We start from the raw sequence: 20,549 nt of genomic DNA, 5'->3' as shown, positions 1-20,549 counted from the left end.
GCCCCACCACCACAGAAAGCACTGAGCTGGCTGCCCCACCACCACAGAAAGCACTGAGCTGGCTGCCCCACCTCCACAGAAAGCACTGAGCTGGCTGCCCCACCACCACAGAAAGCACTGAGCTGGCTGCCCCACCACCACAGAAAGCACTGAGCTGGCTGCCCCACCTCCACAGAAAGCACTGAGCTAGGCTGCCCCACCACCACAGAAAGCACTGAGCTGGCTGCCCCACCACCACCACAGAAAGCACTGAGCTGGCTGCCCCACCACCACCACAGAAAGCACTGAGCTGGCTGCCCCACCACCACAGAAAGCACTGAGCTGGCTGCCCCACCACCACAGAAAGCACTGAGCTGGCTGCCCCACCACCACAGAAAGCACTGAGCTGGCTGCCCCACCACCACAGAAAGCACTGAGCTGGCTGCCCCACCACCACAGAAAGCACTGAGCCGGCTGCCCCACCACCACAGAAAGCACTGAGCTGGCTGCCCCACCACCACAGAAAGCACTGAGCTGGCTGCCCCACCTCCACAGAAAGCACTGAGCTGGCTGCCCCACCACCACAGAAAGCACTGAGCTGGCTGCCCCACCTCCACAGAAAGCACTGAGCTAGGCTGCCCCACCACCACAGAAAGCACTGAGCTGGCTGCCCCACCACCACCACAGAAAGCACTGAGCTGGCTGCCCCACCACCACAGAAAGCACTGAGCTGGCTGCCCCACCACCACAGAAAGCACTGAGCTGGCTGCCCCACCACCACAGAAAGCACTGAGCTGGCTGCCCCACCACCACAGAAAGCACTGAGCTGGCTGCCCCACTACCACAGAAAGCACTGAGCTGGCTGCCCCACCACCACAGAAAGCACTGAGCTGGCTGCCCCACCACCACAGAAAGCACTGAGCTGGCTGCCCCACCACCACAGAAAGCACTGAGCTAGGCTGAAACACCTGTATTTTGGAGCTGCTTTACTCAAGAAAGCAAAAAAGAGACAATGTTTGTATGCGGCTTTTATTAACTCAATTAATTTTAATTTGACATTTTGATATGTGACACGTATTAATGCCAAAATAACATGCAAAAACAGGCTCTGCCCCACCTGCCCTGAATGACAGGTCGCCACTGCCCAGAGTAAACGGTTTCCGTTGCAAAAACGTTTTGCAACAGACCAGACGCAACGGCATTCTGACTAATGAATACACCCCTGATGCTGTCAGTCCATTTTAAAAGCCACTACTCCAGTCACTGATTCTAGTGCATCAACCTCATGGCATGTGGTCCTCTGTAGCTCAATTGGTAGAGCACGGCGCTTGGAATGTATATTTATATTATATTCATTATATATATATATAAATGGATAAATTATGGCAGACCGGGTCAGTTGTTTTTCCTCCCTCTCTCCCTCCCTCCCTCCCTCCCTCCCTCCTGGATATCAATGACTTTCTTTCTAGGTATTTACAGTAAAGAATAAAACAGCAATGGTTTAACCCGTCTTTCAGTTACCGGTATCAGCTCTCTCAGTTCTTTCATTGGCAATAATAAAATGTTGCCCATATTCTTGAAGAATGTTAAACTCACTGGTTTGAGACTTACAGAATTGACCAAAGCCACTAAATATCGCTGCTAATAACTCTATATTCAAAATACTGTGATTGAAGAAAAATAGTTCAGAGATTAAATTATTTTAAAAAAGACATGTTAATTACCATTTCTACACGCTTTCTACCTGGTTTAAGCCGTTTAAGTTCAGACTGGAGTATTCTTTTCATAAAACAAATACACATATATATTATTATTTACTCAGACACCCGCGACCCATAAGAGACACACGCACACACGCACACACACACACGCACACACACGCGCACGCACGCACGCACACGCACACGCACACGCACACACACACACACATTAGGGTCGTGACCCACCAGTTGAGAATCGCTCTTCTAACGTGTGTGTGTGTGTGTGTGTGTGTGTGTGTGTGTGCGTGCCTCTCTCTGTGTGTAGGTGTTCTGTGACATGACGGTAGGAGAAGGGGAGATGGTGTGTGTGGAGTTGGTAGCCAGCGATAAGAGCAACCTGTTCCAAGGAGTCATCTTCCAAGGCTCCATCCGCTATGAGGCTCTGAAGAAGGTCTACGACAACAGAGTAAGGATCCATAACCTTCCTCTATAGACGTATATCTGGAGTTCCTCTCTGGATAATATATAGTCTGTGGAAATGTGAAATCAGCCTCAAGCTGTGAGAAACGTTACTGCTTGAATTACATAAAGACAGCACACCTAGGAAAGAAGGGAACTGGTTATGTTTGTCTTGATGAAATGTAGTTTACGGACATTACTAAAATAAAAATAAAAAACAGGACATTGTAGTTTACGGAAATTTCTAAGGGAAAAACCGAGGACACATAGTAGATGGTTAAATACAGTTGAAGTCGGAAGTTTACATGAACTTAGGTTGGAGTCATTAAAACTCGTTTTTTCAACCACTCCACAAATTTCTTGTTAACAAACTATAGTTTTGGCAAGTCGGTTAGGACATCTACTTTGTGCATGACACAAGTAATATTTCCAACAATTGTTTACAGACAGATTATTTCACTTATAATTCACTGTATCACAATTCCAGTGGGTCAGAAGTTTACATACACTAAGTTGACTGTGCCTTTAAACAGCTTGGAAAATTCCAGAAAATGATGTCATGGCTTTAGAAGCTTCTGATAGGCTAATTGACATCATTTGAGTCAATTGGAGGTATACCTGTGGATGTATTTCAAGGCCGACCTTCAAACTCAGTGCCTCTTTGCTTGACATCATGGGAAAATCAAAAGAAATCAGCCAAGACCTCAGAAAAAGAATTGTAGACCTCCACAAGTCTGGTTAATCTTTGGGAGCAATTTCCAAACGCCTGAAGGTACCACGTTCATCTGTACAAACAATAGCACGCAAGTATAAACACCATGGGACCACGCAGCCGTCATACCGCTCAGGAAGGAGACGCGTTCTGTCTACTAGAGATGAACGTACTTTGGTGCGAAAAGTGCAAATCAATCCCAGAACAACAGCAAAGGACCTTGTAAAGATGCTGGAGGAAACAGGTACAAAAGTATCTATATCCACAGTAAAACAAGTCCTATATCGACATAACCTGAAAGGCCGCTCAGCAAGGAAGAAGCCACCGCTCCAAAACCGCCATAAAAAAGCCTGACTACGGTTTGCAACTGCACATGGGGACAAATATAGTACTTTTTGGAGAAATGTCCTCTGGTCTGATGAAACAAAAATAGAACTGTTTGCCCATAATGACCATCGTTATGTTTGGAGGAAAAAGGAAGTTGCTTGCAAGCCGAAGAACACCATCCCAACCGTGAAGCACGGGTGTGGCAGCATCATGCTGTGGGGGTGCTTTGCTGCAGGAGGGACTGGTGCACTTCACAAAATAGATGGCATCATGAGGATGGAAAATGATGTGGATATATTGAAGCAACATCTCAAGACATCAGTCAGGAAGTTAAAGCTTGGTCGCAAATGGGTCTTCCAAATGGACAATGACCCCAAGCATACTTCCAAAGTTGTGGCATAATGGCTTAAGGACAACAAAGTCAAGGTATTGGAGTGGCCATCACAAAGCCCTGACCTCAATCCTATAGAAAATGTGTAGGCAGAACTGAAAAAGCGTGTGCGAGCAAGGAGGCCTACAAACCTGACTCAGTTACACCAGCTCTGTCAGGAGGAATGGGCCAAAATTCACCCAACTTATTGTGGGAAGCTTGTGGAAGGCTACCCGAAACGTTTGACCCAAGTTAAACAATTTAAAGGCAATGCTACCAAATACTAATTGAGTGTATGTAAACTTCTGACCCACTGGGAATGTGATGAAAGAAATAAAAGCTGAAATAAATCATTCTCTCTACTATTATTCTGACATTTCACATTCTTAAAATAAAGTGGTGATCCTAACTGACCTAAGACAGGGAATTTCTACTAGGATTAAATGTCAGGAATTGTGAAAAACTTAGTTTAAATGTATTTGGCTAAGGTGTATGTAAACTTCCGACTTCAACTGTACATGACAAGATTGAAAACAGTCCATATGAAGTCTTTATTTTCTGTTCTGTCTTTGTTTGTTTGTAGGTGAGCGTGGCAGCTAAGATGGCCCAGCGCATGTCATTTGGCTTCTATAAGTACAACAACATGGAGTTTGTCAGGATGAAGGGACCGCAGGGCAAAGGTCACGCTGAGATGGCAGTGAGCCGGGTCCCGACCGGAGACACCTCCCCCTGCGGCACAGAGGAGGACCTGGACTCACCCCTACACGAGAGGGTGGGTAGAGTACAGGCCGCACACACACACAAGAAGATTAGACACACACACACACACACACACACGAGAAGGTTAGACACACACATGAGCCGGGTCCCGACCGGAGACACCTCCACTTCTATTCTGTAACTTGTGTGTGTGTGTGTGCTCGTGTGTGCTCGTGTGTGTGTGTGTGCTTGCGTTTACCACACAGGAAATAGACGATATATGATTGATTGTATCTTCAGTCCCAGATGGTCTCCATGTCTGAGATACTGTCACCCTTTAACTGGCGTTTAGTCTGATGGCCACTAGAGTTGGGGACATCAGTGACTGGATTTAACTGGCGTTTAGTCTGATGGCCACTAGAGTTGGGGACATCAGAGACTGGATTTAACTGGCGTTTAGTCTGATGGCCACTAGAGTTGGGGACATCAGAGACTGGATTTAACTGGCGTTTAGTCTGATGGCCACTAGAGTTGGGGACATCAGTGACTGGATTTAACTGGCGTTTAGTCTGATGGCCACTAGAGTTGGGGACATCAGAGACTGGATTTAACTGAGGTTCTGATGGCCACTAGAGTTGTGGAGGCAAGAATGGAATGACTTAAAACGTGTTCTGGCACGGTCCGTGTTACACAAAACCCACTCTATTAAAGAACAATGACTATGTAGCAACATGGCAGTAGAGTATGTTATTATGAGTTACTATGGTAGGATCGTGTTCTTCCTCTTGGTACGATTAGATATGTTCTGATTGGCTGTCTGTGTGTTCTCTCCGTAGTAGGTTGGTTCTGATTGGCTGTCTGTGTGTTCTCTCCGTAGTAGGTTGGTTCTGATTGGCTGTCTGTGTGTTCTCTCCGTAGTAGGTTGGTTCTGATTGGCTGTCTGTGTGTTCTCTCCGTAGTAGGTTGGTTCTGATTGGCTGTCTGTGTGTTCTCTCTGTAGTAGGTTGGTTGTGATTGGCTGTCTGTGTGTTCTCTCTGTAGTAGGTTGGTTCTGATTGGCTGTCTGTGTGTTCTCTCCGTAGTAGGTTGGTTGTGATTGGCTGTCTGTGTGTTCTCTCCGTAGTAGGTTGGTTCTGATTGGCTGTCTGTGTGTTCTCTCCGTAGTAGGTTGGTTCTGATTGGCTGTCTGTGTGTTCTCTCCGTAGTAGGTTGGTTCTGATTGGCTGTCTGTGTGTTCTCTCTGTAGTAGGTTGGTTGTGATTGGCTGTCTGTGTGTTCTCTCTGTAGTAGGTTGGTTCTGATTGGCTGTCTGTGTGTTCTCTCCGTAGTAGGTTGGTTGTGATTGGCTGTCTGTGTGTTCTCTCCGTAGTAGGTTGGTTCTGATTGGCTGTCTGTGTGTTCTCTCCGTAGTAGGTTGGTTCTGATTGGCTGTCTGTGTGTTCTCTCTGTAGTAGGTTGGTTGTGATTGGCTGTCTGTGTGTTCTCTCTGTAGTAGGTTGGTTCTGATTGGCTGTCTGTGTGTTCTCTCCGTAGTAGGTTGGTTGTGATTGGCTGTCTGTGTGTTCTCTCCGTAGTAGGTTGGTTCTGATTGGCTGTCTGTGTGTTCTCTCCGTAGTAGGTTGGTTCTGATTGGCTGTCTGTTTGTTCTCTCTGTAGTAGGTTGGTTGTGATTGGCTGTCTGTGTGTTCTCTCTGTAGTAGGTTGGTTGTGATTGGCTTTCTGTGTTCTCTCTGTAGTAGGTTGGTTCTGATTGGCTGTCTGTGTGTTCTCTCCGTAGTAGGTTGGTTCTGATTGGCTGGCTGTTTGTTCTCTCTGTAGTAGGTTGGTTGTGATTGGCTGTCTGTGTGTTCTCTCCGTAGTAGGTTGGTTGTGATTGGCTTTCTGTGTTCTCTCTGTAGTAGGTTGGTTGTGATTGGCTGTCTGTGTGTTCTCTCTGTAGTAGGTTGGTTGTGATTGGCTGTCTGTGTTCTCTCTGTAGTAGGTTGTTTGTGATTGGCTGTCTGTGTGTTCTCTCTGTAGTACGTTGGTTGTGATTGGCTGTCTGTGTTGTTTGGTCAGGTGACGTCGTTCAGCACCCCTCCCACCCCGGAGAGGACCCGCCCCTCATTCTTCTCCCCGTCTCTCCGGAGGAAGGCCCCCAGGAACCGTATCGCTGAGATGAAGAAGAGCCACTCAGCCAACGATAGTGAAGAGCTCTTCAGGGAAGAGGATGACGAGGGTAACAATATTCCTACACCCCAACACCACAGTAAAACCCAACCCTACTTCCTACCCCAACACCACAGTAAAACCCAACCCTAATTCCTACTCATTGACCTTAGCAGAGCAGTGAAAAGGGTTACATTGAAATGTCCAAAACCCTTTCAACCCCAGTGTGTAAAGTGTTTTATTAAATCATTTTTGTACACTTGGTTAAAAAAAGAGATTCTAGAGATTTGCAGGTAAAGAGAGGCAAGTGATCTAACCCTGAGAGGGAGAGAGAGAGAGAGAGATCTAACCCTGAGAGAGAGAGAGAGAAAGATCTAACCCTAAAAGAGAGTTAGAGAGAGATCTAACCCTGAGAGAGAATTAGAGAGAGATCTAACCCTAAAAGAGAATTAGAGAGGGATCTAACCCTAAAAGAGAATTAGAGAGGGATCTAACCCTAAAAGAGAATTAGAGAGGGATCTAACCCTAAAAGAGAATTAGAGAGGGATCTAACCCTGAAAGAGAATTAGAGAGAGATCTAACCCTAAAAGAGAGTTAGAGAGAGAGAGAGTTGGAGATGAATGATTGCCCTGTTTGTGTTGATGAAGAGAGTGTATGTAATGTTTAGCAGTCTTGGTTCATTCTGACCTGGTAGAGAGAAGCTGGCTAACTGTAGCTGCAGAAATAGGGAGAAAGATATTCTAGTTGCCCTGGCTGGAAGAGATGAACTATAACCTGTATCATGTTACCCTGGATGTGTTGCAGAGAGAGTGTATAACCTGTATCACGTTACCCTGGATGTGTTGAAGAGAGAGTGTATAACCTGTATCATGTTACCCTGGATGTGTTGAAGAGAGAGTGTATAACCTGTATCATGTTACCCTGTATGTGTTGAAGAGAGAGTGTATAACCTGTATCATGTTACCCTGGATGTGTTGAAGAGAGAGTGTATAACCTGTATCATGTTACCCTGGATGTGTTGAAGAGAGAGTGTATAACCTGTATCATGTTACCCTGGATGTGTTGAAGAGAGAGTGTATAACCTGTATCATGTTACCCTGGATGTGTTGAAGAGAGAGTGTATAACCTGTATCATGTTACCCTGGATGTGTTGAAGAGAGAGTGTATAACCTGTATCATGTTACCCTGGATGTGTTGAAGAGAGAGTGTATAACCTGTATCATGTTACCCTGGATGTGTTGAAGAGAGAGTGTATAACCTGTATCATGTTACCCTGGATGTGTTGAAGAGAGAGTGTATAACCTGTATCACGTTACCCTGGATGTGTTGAAGAGAGAGTGTATAACCTGTATCACGTTACCCTGGATGTGTTGAAGAGAGAGTGTATAACCTGTATCACGTTACCCTGGATGTGTTGAAGAGAGAGTGTATAACCTGTATCACGTTACCCTGGATGTGTTGAAGAGAGAGTGTATAACCTGTATCACGTTACCCTGGATGTGTTGAAGAGAGAGTGTATAACCTGTATCACGTTACCCTGGATGTGTTGAAGAGAGAGTGTCTAACCTGTATCACGTTACCCTGGATGTGTTGAAGAGAGAGTGTCTAACCTGTATCACGTTACCCTGGATGTGTTGAAGAGAGAGTGTATAACCTGTATCACGTTACCCTGGATGTGTTGAAGAGAGAGTGTATAACCTGTATCACGTTACCCTGGATGTGTTGAAGAGAGAGTGTATAACCTGTATCACGTTACCCTGGATGTGTTGAAGAGAGAGTGTATAACCTGTATCACGTTACCCTGGATGTGTTGAAGAGAGAGTGTATAACCTGTATCACGTTACCCTGGATGTGTTGAAGAGAGAGTGTCTAACCTGTATCACGTTACCCTGGATGTGTTGAAGAGAGAGTGTCTAACCTGTATCACGTTACCCTGGATGTGTTGAAGAGAGAGTGTATAACCTGTATCACGTTACCCTGGATGTGTTGAAGAGAGAGTGTATAACCTGTATCACGTTACCCTGGATGTGTTGAAGAGAGAGTGTATAACCTGTATCACGTTACCCTGGATGTGTTGAAGGAGAGTGTATAACCTGTATCACGTTACCCTGGATGTGTTGAAGAGAGAGTGTATAACCTGTATCACGTTACCCTGGATGTGTTGAAGAGAGAGTGTATAACCTGTATCACGTTACCCTGGATGTGTTGAAGAGAGAGTGTATAACCTGTATCACGTTACCCTGGATGTGTTGAAGAGAGAGTGTATAACCTGTATCACGTTACCCTGGATGTGTTGAAGAGAGAGTGTATAACCTGTATCACGTTACCCTGGATGTGTTGAAGAGAGAGTGTATAACCTGTATCACGTTACCCTGGATGTGTTGAAGAGAGAGTGTATAACCTGTATCATGTTACCCTGGATGTGTTGAAGAGAGAGTGTATAACCTGTATCATGTTACCCTGGATGTGATGAAGAGAGAGTCTATAACCTGTATCATGTTACCCTGGATGTGTTGAAGAGAGAGTGTATAACCTGTATCATGTTACCCTGGATGTGTTGAAGAGAGAGTGTATAACCTGTATCATGTTACCCTGGATGTGTTGAAGAGAGAGTGTATAACCTGTATCATGTTACCCTGGATGTGTTGAAGAGAGCGTGTATAACCTATAACCTGTATCATGTTACCCTGGATGTGTTGAAGAGAGAGTGTGTAACCTGTATCATGTTACCCTGGATGTGATGAAGAGAGAGTGTATAACCTGTATCATGTTACCCTGGATGTGTTGAAGAGAGAGTGTATAACCTGTATCATGTTACCCTGGATGTGTTGAAGAGAGAGTGTATAACCTATAACCTGTATCACGTTACCCTGGATGTGTTGAAGAGAGAGTGTATAACCTGTATCATGTTACCCTGGATGTGTTGAAGAGAGAGTGTATAACCTGTATCATGTTACCCTGGATGTGTTGAAGAGAGAGTGTATAACCCGTATCATGTTACCCTGGATGTGTTGAAGAGAGAGTGTATAACCTATAACCTGTATCATGTTACCCTGGATGTGTTGAAGAGAGAGTGTATAACCTGTATCATGTTACCCTGGATGTGTTGAAGAGAGAGTGTCTAACCCGTATCATGTTACCCTGGATGTGTTGAAGAGAGAGTGTATAACCTGTATCATGTTACCCTGGATGTGTTGAAGAGAGAGTGTATAACCTGTATCATGTTACCCTGGATGTGTTGAAGAGAGAGTGTCTAACCTGTATCACGTTACCCTGGATGTGTTGAAGAGAGAGTGTATAACCTGTATCACGTTACCCTGGATGTGTTGAAGAGAGAGTGTATAACCTGTATCATGTTACCCTGGATGTGTTGAAGAGAGAGTGTCTAACCTGTATCACGTTACCCTGGATGTGTTGAAGAGAGAGTGTATAACCTGTATCATGTTACCCTGGATGTGTTGAAGAGAGAGTGTATAACCTGTATCATGTTACCCTGGATGTGTTGAAGAGAGAGTGTATAACCTGTATCATGTTACCCTGGATGTGTTGAAGAGAGAGTGTATAACCTGTATCATGTTACCCTGGATGTGTTGAAGAGATAGTGTATAACCTGTATCACTGTGTCCCCATGCAGACCTGTGTAACCAGTCCAACCTGCGGTCTCGCTCCCTGTCGGGTACAGGTCGATCCCTGGTGGGATCTTGGCTCAAACTGAACCGTACAGACGAGTACTTCCTGCTTTACTCCCACCTGACCTACGTCACCCTGCCGCTGCACCGTATCACCTCAGGTCAAAGACGCACACACACCATCGGTCCCAAATGGTTCCCTGTTCCCCGTTAGTCACATGCACAGGGCCGCAGGTGGTCCCAAATGGTTCCCCGTTCCCCCGTTAGTCACAAGCACAAGTTGAAAGATGTTAATGAATTACTGTTCATAGAAAGAAATCAGTCAATTGAAATAAATTCATTAGGCCCTAATCTGTGGATTTCACATGATTGGGCAGGGGCGCAGCCATGGGTGGGCCTGGGAGGGCATAGGCCCACCCACTTGGGAGCCAAGCCCAGCCAATCAGAATTAGTTTTTCCCCATACAAAGGCTTTATTACAGACAGAAATACTTCTCAGCACAGAAAATGTCAGAGAACACAACAGCCAGCTGGTCTGCACATGCTCTGAGGGCGCGGCTGGGGTCCGCTAATGGTCCTCTGATCTACATTTTACATTTTGGTAATTTAGCAGACGCTCTTATCCAGAGCGACTTACAGTTAGTGAGTGCATACATAATTATTATTTTATTTTAATTTTATTTTTTCATACTGGCCCCCCGTGGGAATCGAACCCACAACCCTGACGTTGCAAACGCCATGCTCTACCAACTGAGCTACATCCCTGCCGGCCGTTCCCTCCCCTACCCTGGACGACGCTGGGCCAATTGTGCGCCGGCCCACGGGGTCTAGTCGCGTCTCTGGTCCTCTAACAGTCCTCTGACCCCTTGACCTGTCATAGAGAAGAGGGAACCATTATGGACTTCCCCTTGACCCGTCATAGAGAAGAGGGAACCATTATGGACTTCCCCTTGACCTGTCATAGAGAGGAGGGAACCATTATGGACTTCCCCTGTCCTGGAAATGACTGTGTTGACCGCTCATTTCTTTTTTAATGTTTATTGTAAACTGCTGACTGATTTTTGTTGTTGTTGTTGTCTGTCATCAGATATCCTGGAGGTGAGACAAAAGCCCATCCTGATGACATAGCAGATCAGATCAGAGCTCCAGTCCTCCTCTAACTGCCCCAGAGGCCAGAGCCTCCCTACCAAGAGCCTACCTGCATCAGGCCCTGACTGACACCACTACAACCCAGTGGCGAGATGGAGAACTACAGCAACACTACCGCCATCTGGTGGTGACATGGAGGAATTACAGCGACACTACCGCCATCTGGTGGTGGCATGGAAGAATTACAGCGACACTACCGCCATCTGGTGGTGACATGGATTTACTGCGACACTACCACCATCTGGTGTTGACATGGAGGAATTACAGCGACACTACCACCATCTGGTGGTGGCATGGAGGAATTACAGCGACACTACCGCCATCTGGTGGTGGCATGGAGGAATTACAGCGACACTACTGCCATCTGGTGGTGACATGTAGGAATTACAGCGACACTACCGCCATCTGGTGGTGGCATGGAAGAATTACAGCGACACTACCGCCATCTGGTGGTGACATGGATTTACTGCGACACTACCACCATCTGGTGTTGACATGGAGGAATTACAGCGACACTACCACCATCTGGTGTCGACATGGAGGAATTACAGCAACATTACCACCATCTGGTGTTGACATGGAGGAATTTCAGCAACACTACCACCATCTGGTGGTGACATGGCAGGATTACAGCAACACTACCACCAGGTGGCGATTCAGAGAACTACAACCAAACCTGGCGTCAACGGCTAGCGATGACTTAAAGGGAAACCTTTTGTAACAATGAAAACCAGCCAATCAAAAAGTGCCTCTTCCCTCTGCCATGTCCCTGCTCGATGAGGATTCGCAGGTGGGTGCGAGGCGGTCGCCAGGGAAACAGGCATAGCAACACATCCTGGGACACACCTGTCCTTCAGAATCACATGATCACGAAGTGAAGCACCATTGGCTGAACTCTGACCTGGAACGAAAAGGATTTAGAATGTCTCTTGGACAAATCTAAAATGGAGCCCTATTCCCTGTATAGCGCACTGACTTTGGCCTGAGCCCTGAGTGGACTCTGACCCAAAGCCCTGTAGTGCTCTATAAAGGGAATAGGGTTCTATTTTGGACAACGCCTCTGTTGTCTTGTAAATATCTTGCTGCTTAACTACTCACTGATAAGCCTAGAGAAAGGTTACGCTTCATTCTGACGGAACATAAAGCTTCTCTCTGTTTTGCTGTTGCGTGTTTTTGGTGTCTTTCTCCATCACTGTGTGGTGGGGGAAGGTTGAAGGGATTGTGTGTGTGTCTACAACGTTTTATAGGTCCCAGGGTTTTGGTGATGTGCTGCCTGTAGTCTTCAGCGCGCCACTCGCACATAAAGGATGTTACTCTGAGGCCCAAATGGCACCCTAGTCCCTGTATTGACCAGGGCTATAGGAAATAGGGTGCCGTTTTGGGACGCGGTCTTGAGTATCTATTAAGTTTACTCTACAGTTTTAAATGTGACTTTTTAACTTTCAACAGGGAACTTAAAATGATGATCCGTATAAAAAAAGACTTGGAAATTCACACACACCTATCAAAGACTGGAGAAATATCCGGATTTTCCTCAGCACTAGAACAAGATGGCTGAATATAGAAACCCAGGGCCTGCTGATACTCAGCGTTAGTAACCGTAACCAACACAACTCTGCGCAGGGATACTAAAGCCTGTTGATACCTGGTGTAACCTCGTCCCCAGGCTCCCATTGCTGTCGCACAGAGCCTGGTAACGGTGTGGGACTGTCTAGAAACTTAGGGGGGGGGAATAAGGCTGTAACGTAACAAAATGTGGAAAAAGTCAAGGGGTCTGAATACTTTCCGAATGCACTGTAGATAAGGAAACACTCTGGGCTCCAGGAAAACAATTTTAAGATAGTAACGATATTTTAATTTTATTTTGGTGGTGGGAATGGGCTTCCATATGTATCAGATGGGTTAGGGTTAATCAAAATAAATGTTACACCACATTAACCATAATATTTTGGGAAGACCAATTGATTCTAAATTCCAGCATATAAAGTTTGTGAAAACTATTTCTAAGATGCATACTTACAGATTTTCCTAACTTGCGTCGTTGAACCCCCTAAGCTAGCATATGGAATTGTTTTAAAGATGGTCAACCCTAAAATCCACAATACAAAGGGGAGGTTCTAAGGGTTGGACTAGATGCTGATGGACTGAGAGATCAGCCAAAACCGGCGGCTGTTTTCACCACTCCTGCCACAGACTCCCATTCAAGTTCCATTCTGAGGAGAGAGAGAGAGGAGGGAAAGAGAGAGAGACAGAGAGAGACAGAGAGAAAGAGAGAGAGAGAGAGAGAGAGAGAGAGAGAGACGGGAAAGAGAGAGAGAGAGAGACGGGAAAGAGAGAGAGAGATGGGAAAGAGAGAGAGAGACGGGAAAGAGAGAGAGAAAGAGAGAAAGAGACAGAGAGCCGGCTGGTTGATGAGATTACACCTGGCGCATAGAGGGATGGACCGGGAAATCTGTTCACGATGCGGAAACACCGTGGACGGATACGAGACGCATTTTAATACCATGTGTAGATGCAACGGATAAAATGTGGGCACAATCAGAACGTGAACCTAGATCAGGACAAGGGACGGCAGTTATCACCAGGTATAAACAGGGCCGATGTGTGAATGAGAAACCCCTGGTGTAATCTATTAACAAACTGACCCCTGACCCCATCCTTCCTAAGCACTGTTGGAATGCTTCAGACATGCATCCTTCCATCCTACCTGCCTTGAAGTAATCACAGATCTCCAATTGGTTGGATAGGTGTAAGCCTCACACAACTCAATCTTGATCAACTCGTCGTCTGTTTCTGATTTATTTTAAATCGTGTGTAGTGAGGCGAGAAAACGTGCACCCCTTGAGGTCCGCAGGGTCAGGATTGGGCAACGCTGGCTTACACCTATCCAATCACTTAAGAGCTGTGATTACCTCAAGGGAACCAGAAAGGATGGACACATTTCTTCCGGATTTCAACTGGGCTCCTCTCTGTTCCCTCAAGCCTTAAAACCATTAATGTAACATAAAAGCTTTAATCAATGTTCGTTTAGTTAGTTAAGATTCCCCACTTCTCTGTTGTATCATTTCTCCCCGTTACTAGATGCTGACGACAACGTTACATTAACCACTCAGACGTCAGTACCAGCATGCAGAGTTCCCCATGCTGTTTCCTGTAGTTTGGCCATCTGGTTGTATTGGTCAGAGTCTTCACAGAGACTCAGTTGGTTTTGCTCACGTCCTTTCCTCCTTTTAAAAAAGGTCAAAGGTACTCGAGGGGAGGAAACAAGTGTGCTTGTATGAAATTAATCTCCTTCTCCTTCAGACAGATTATGTTTACAGAGGAATTTTTAAATGTGTAAAGTTATAACACATTTAGCTAGCTGTGCCAGACATTTTCTAGGTCAAAAGGTCACCAGCGTATCTTTTCTAAACGTGTGCATGCTTTTCTCCTCAGAGAAAACAGCTGATTCAAAGACTGATATCAAATCACTTCCTGGCAGGATACAGTTGTGCTTCCTTGGTGGGAAGAAGCTTTGAGGAGAGGACACTCCTCTGTTCCACTATTAACCAATTCCCTGAGATTCTACATATTCTGGAGCAGAGAGGAAATGTGGCAGTTTTAAAGCTCATTTCCTGTATTTCTATACATTTCGCCATGGCTAATGCTGTGTTCATTTGCTCAAACATAAAATCAATACTGCTAAATTTGTTTTTGGAATGTAATTCTCCCTCACTGACTAGCTTTTATTTTGGCAGAGTGGTTTCAGAGAAGTCCAGCAGGCTCTCTGGCCGTAGAGAGAAGCCTGTCCCGTCTCAGTATTTTACTGCTATGTAGTTGAAATGAGGGTTGAATGTATCCGCTCTGTTCAAATAGTCTGTCCCAAATGGCACCCTATTCCCTATATAGAGCCCTGGTCTAAAGTAGTGCACTATATAGGGAATAGGGTGCCATTCTCTGGTCTAAAGTAGTGCACTATATAGGGAATAGGGTGCCATTCTCTGGTCTAAAGTAGTGCACTATATAGGGAATAGGGTGCCATTCTCTGGTCTAAAGTCGTGCACTATATAGGGAATAGGGTGCCATTCTCTGGTCTAAAGTAGTGCACTATATAGGGAATAGGGTGCCATTCTCTGGTCTAAAGTAGTGCACTATATAGGGAATAGGGTGCCATTCTCTGGTCTAAAGTAGTGCACTATATAGGGAATAGGGTGCCATTCTCTGGTCTAAAGTAGTGCTCTATATAGGGAATAGGGTGCCATTCTCTGGTCTAAAGTAGTGCTCTATATAGGGAATAGGGTGCCATTCTCTGGTCTAAAGTAGTGCACTATATAGGGAATAGGGTGCCATTCTCTGGTCTAAAGTAGTGCTCTATATAGGGAATAGGGTGCCATTCTCTGGTCTAAAGTAGTGCACTATATAGGGAATAGGGTGCCATTCTCTGGTCTAAAGTAGTGCACTATATAGGGAATAGGGTGCCATTCTCTGGTCTAAAGTAGTGCACTATATAGGGAATAGGGTGCCAGTTGGGACACAGCCATCAAACTGCTTTAACTACTACTACCAAAAAAATACAATTTTTGCAGCGTTACAATTCCATTATTCCAGATCCAATATTCCATTATTACAGATCCATTATTCCAGATCCATTATTCCATTATTCCAGATCCATTCTTCCAGATCCATTATTCCAGATCCATTATTCCAGATCAGATCCTTTTCATAACATTTTGGAACCTTGTTTATTACTCTTCTGCTTCTCTTGGAACTAGAGGCCCCTGGCTGGCTGTCCCGTGGCTGGCTGCCTGTCCCCTGTCTGTCTGCCTGGCTGTCCCCTGTCCGTCCCCTGTCTGTCCCCTGTCTGTCTGTCCGTCCCCTGCCTGTCCCCTGCGGGAACGACACCGTTCCCAATGCTTCTTTACCCACGTTGGTTTTTGTATCAATAGACAGTAGATGTGTATGTTAGGACCATACTTCTGTATCATTTCCAGTCTGTATTGTACATGTTCCTGTACTGATAAATACACATCTGCAGAAAATACTGTGGAAGTGTCATTTCTTTCCCTCAGGCCCATTAGTCATGGATCACCAGAGGTACACTGTGTTCATATTCTGACCCAAATAGCACCGGATTCCCTTCATTAGCTCTACGTTTGACAGGTCAGACCCTTCTTCAAAGTATGAGATGCATTTAAAGGCAAGTCTGGTAAATATTTCAGTGTTCACCTCAACCGACAGTGCCAAGAAAAAACAAGTGGTACCTGTCGAATTGTTTATGGATTTATTCCCCAATCAATCAATCAATGACTACAAATGTATCAAGACAGGCAATGGCTGCGAGCCTCACCTCAGTGACTTCAGGTCATACAAAAGGACACTTGGAAAACAACCAAAACAGCATCTTTCACACCAACTGACGCCTTGTGGAAAAACATACAGCCCTTCCCTACCTCCAAAATGGCTCCCGACGTAGTGACTACCTTCGACCATCTCCAGCTCGCTGACTAGCTCCGGCTGTGTGTTCGTGTGACCTGTGTTTTCCCACAAGGCATCAACACTGCTAAATTAAAATTGGTTTTTGAAACCGACAAAACACATGTAAAAGAAAAATCTCACTCCAGCACAACATATTTTGATTTATCTTCTACAATAAATACAGTCTTACAAAATCAAAAACGTCTGAACACACATTCAGTATAAACACAGATAGACGGGACACTGGGTTTACAGAGTAAAAGGTGGAAACTAACTAGATGCCGTTGGGGGTTATCTAGTCAAACTGACCCAGTCTTACATTTAACATAAAGGGCAGCAGACAAAATGGCTCCCTACACCCTATATAGTGCACTAGTGTATCCCTATATAGTGCACTAGTGTATCCCTATATAGTGCACTAGTGTATCCCTATATAGTGCACTAGTGTATCCCTATATAGTGCACTAGTGTATCCCTATATAGTGCACTAGTGTATCCCTATATAGTGCACTAGTGTATCCCTATATAGTGCACTAGTGTATCCCTATATAGTGCACTAGTGTATCCCTATATAGTGCACTAGTGTATCCCTATATAGTGCACTAGTGTATTATTATAGGGGATAGGGTGCCATTTGGGATGAAACCTCATCAACACACCCTTCAAAGAAACACTGGTTTGCTCATTGTGTTATCCCCGGAGAGCCGACAGAGCAGGTAGAAAAATACTCCCAGTTCATACTAGTCTTCCACACTTTTGTTAAATCACTTCCCTTCGCCACACAACCAGAAGAACCAAATCATAACAGTAGATCGCTATCCGTTAAATATCTGAAATTTTAAAAAACAGCCTGCTTCCCTCTCCTCCAACTCATCTTGAATTAAACAATAGCAGCAGTATTCAATCTAGACGGAATGTTCCTGAATCCCACAATAACATGAATATGGGTCATTCAACGAGTCTTATGACAGTTAGGAGCAAGACAGTGGAGCCCACTGACCTTTCACAGTCCTACGATGAACCATCTTTTCTAACTTCAACTAAAAATGTGTTGTTACACAACGCATGCAAATAAAACGTTTCATTTCAACGGGCACATGTCCGTCTAGTCCAGGTGTCTCTCTGTGTGACAGTACGTCTAGTCCAGGTGTGTCTCTGTGTGACAATACGTCTAGTCCAGGTGTCTCTCTGTACGTCTAGTCCAGGTGTGTCTCTCTGTGTGACAGTACGTCTAGTCCAGGTGTCTCTGTGTGACAGTACGTCTAGTCCAGGTGTCTCTCTGTGTGACAGTACGTCTAGTCCAGGTGTGTCTCTCTGTGTGACAGTACGTCTAGTCCAGGTGTGTGTCTCTGTGTGACAGTACGTCTAGTCCAGGTGTGTCTCTGTGTGACAGTACGTCTAGTCCAGGTGTGTCTCTGTGTGACAGTACGTCTAGTCCAGGTGTGTCTCTGTGTGACAGTACGTCTAGTCCAGGTGTGTCTCTGTGTGACAGTACGTCTAGTCCAGGTGTCTCTCTGTGTGACAGTACGTCTAGTCCAGGTGTGTGAAGATAAAAGGGGTATAGGACTGGGGTATAGGACTGGGGTATAGGACTGGGGTATAGGGGTATAGGACTGGGGTATAGGGGTATAGGACTGGGGTATAGGGGTATTGGACTGGGGTATAGGACTGGGGTATAGGGGTATAGGACTGGGGTATAGGGGTATAGGACTGGGGTATAGGGGTATTGGACTGGGGTATAGGGGTATAGGACTGGGGTAGAGGGGTATTGGACTGGGGTATAGGGGTATAGGACTGGGGTATAGGACTGGGGTATAGGGGTATAGGACTGGGGTATAGGGGTATAGGACTGGGGTATAGGGGTATAGGACTGGGGTATAGGGGCATAGGACTGGGGTATAGGGGCATAGGACTGGGATATAGGGGTATAGGACTGGGGTATAGGACTGGGGTATAGGGGTATAGGACTGGGGTATAGGGGCATAGGACTGGGGTATAGGGGTATAGGACTGGGGTATAGGGGTATAGGACTGGGGTATAGGGGTATAGGACTGGGGTATAGGGGTATAGGACTGGGGTATAGGGGCATAGGACTGGGGTATAGGGGCATAGGACTGGGGTATAGGGGTATAGGACTGGGGTAGAGGGGTATTGGACTGGGGTATAGGGGTATAGGACTGGGGTATAGGACTGGGGTATAGGACTGGGGTATAGGGGTATTGGACTGGGGTATAGGACTGGGGTATAGGGGTATAGGACTGGGGTATAGGGGTATAGGACTGGGGTATAGGACTGGGGTATAGGGGTATAGGACTGGGGTAGAGGACTGGGGTATAGGGGTATTGGACTGGGGTATAGGGGTATAGGACTGGGGTATAGGGGTATAGGACTGGGGTATAGGACTGGGGTATAGGACTGGGGTATAGGGGTATAGGACTGGGGTATAGGGGTATAGGACTGGGGTATAGGGGTATTGGACTGGGGTATAGGGGTATAGGACTGGGGTATAGGACTGGGGTATAGGGGTATAGGACTGGGGTATAGGGGTATTGGACTGGGGTATAGGGGTATAGGACTGGGGTATAGGGGTATAGGACTGGGGTATAGGGGTATAGGACTGGGGTATAGGGGTATAGGACTGGGGTATAGGACTGGGATATAGGGGTATAGGACTGGGATATAGGGGTATAGGACTGGGGTATAGGGGTATAGGACTGGGGTATAGGGGTATAGGACTGGGGTATAGGGGTATAGGACTGGGGTATAGGGGCATAGGACTGGGGTATAGGGGCATAGGACTGGGGTATAGGGGCATAGGACTGGGGTATAGGGGCATAGGACTGGGGTATAGGGGTATAGGACTGGGGTATAGGACTGGGGTATAGGGGTATAGGACTGGGGTATAGGGGTATTGGACTGGGGTATAGGGGTATAGGACTGGGGTATAGGGGTATAGGACTGGGGTATAGGGGTATAGGACTGGGGTATAGGACTGGGGTATAGGGGTATAGGACTGGGGTATAGGGGTATTGGACTGGGGTATAGGGGTATAGGACTGGGGTATAGGGGTATAGGACTGGGGTATAGGACTGGGGTATAGGGGTATTGGACTGGGGTATAGGGGTATAGGACTGGGGTATAGGACTGGGGTATAGGGGTATAGGACTGGGGTATAGGACTGGGGTATAGGGGTATAGGACTGGGGTATAGGGGTATTGGACTGGGGTATAGGGGTATAGGACTGGGGTATAGGGGTATAGGACTGGGGTATAGGGGTATCGGACTGGGATATAGGGGTATAGGACTGGGGTATAGGACTGGGGTATAGGGGTATCGGACTGGGGTAGAGGGGTATTGGACTGGGGTATAGGGGTATAGGACTGGGGTATAGGACTGGGGTAGAGGGGTATTGGACTGGGGTATAGGGGTATAGGACTGGGGTATAGGACTGGTGTATAGGGGTATAGGACTGGGGTAGAGGGGTATAGGACTGGGGTATAGGACTGGGGTATAGGGGTATAGGACTGGGGTATAGGGGTATAGGACTGGGGTATAGGACTGGTGTATAGGGGTATAGGACTGGGATATAGGGGTATAGGACTGGGGTATAGGGGCATAGGACTGGGGTATAGGGGTATAGGACTGGGGTATAGGGGTATAGGACTGGGGTATAGGGGTATAGGACTTGGGTAGAGGGGTATAGGACTGGGGTATAGGGGTATAGGACTGGGGTATAGGGGTATAGGACTGGGGTATAGGGGTATAGGACTGGGGTATAGGGGTATAGGACTGGGGTATAGGACTGGGGTATAGGACTGGGGTATAGGGGTATAGGACTGGGGTATAGGGGTATAGGACTGGGGTATAGGGGTATAGGACTGGGGTATAGGACTGGGGTATAGGGGTATAGGACTGGGGTATAGG

The 20,549-nt window shown here is 46.2% G+C and overlaps 1 protein-coding gene across 1 annotated transcript; it reads left to right on the top strand.

Moving 5' to 3' along the window:
• Nucleotides 1–1,955: 1,955 nt before the first annotated feature.
• kiaa0930 lies at nt 1,956–12,329 on the top strand. Its single transcript, XM_084192632.1, has 5 exons — nt 1,956–2,145; nt 4,131–4,319; nt 6,305–6,464; nt 10,029–10,184; nt 11,110–12,329. Exons 1-5 carry the CDS (start codon nt 2,017–2,019, stop codon nt 11,148–11,150), a joined length of 675 nt encoding a protein of 224 aa, XP_084048758.1. The 5' UTR covers nt 1,956–2,016; the 3' UTR covers nt 11,151–12,329.
• Nucleotides 12,330–20,549: the final 8,220 nt, after the last annotated feature.

This window comes from Coregonus lavaretus, assembly GCF_964263955.1.
Source record: "Coregonus lavaretus genome assembly, contig: HAP1_SCAFFOLD_5146, whole genome shotgun sequence".
Taxonomy (NCBI): Eukaryota; Metazoa; Chordata; class Actinopteri; order Salmoniformes; family Salmonidae; genus Coregonus; species Coregonus lavaretus.
Note: the sequence above shows the minus strand (reverse complement) of the source record. Positions and strands in the feature narration are given on the sequence as shown.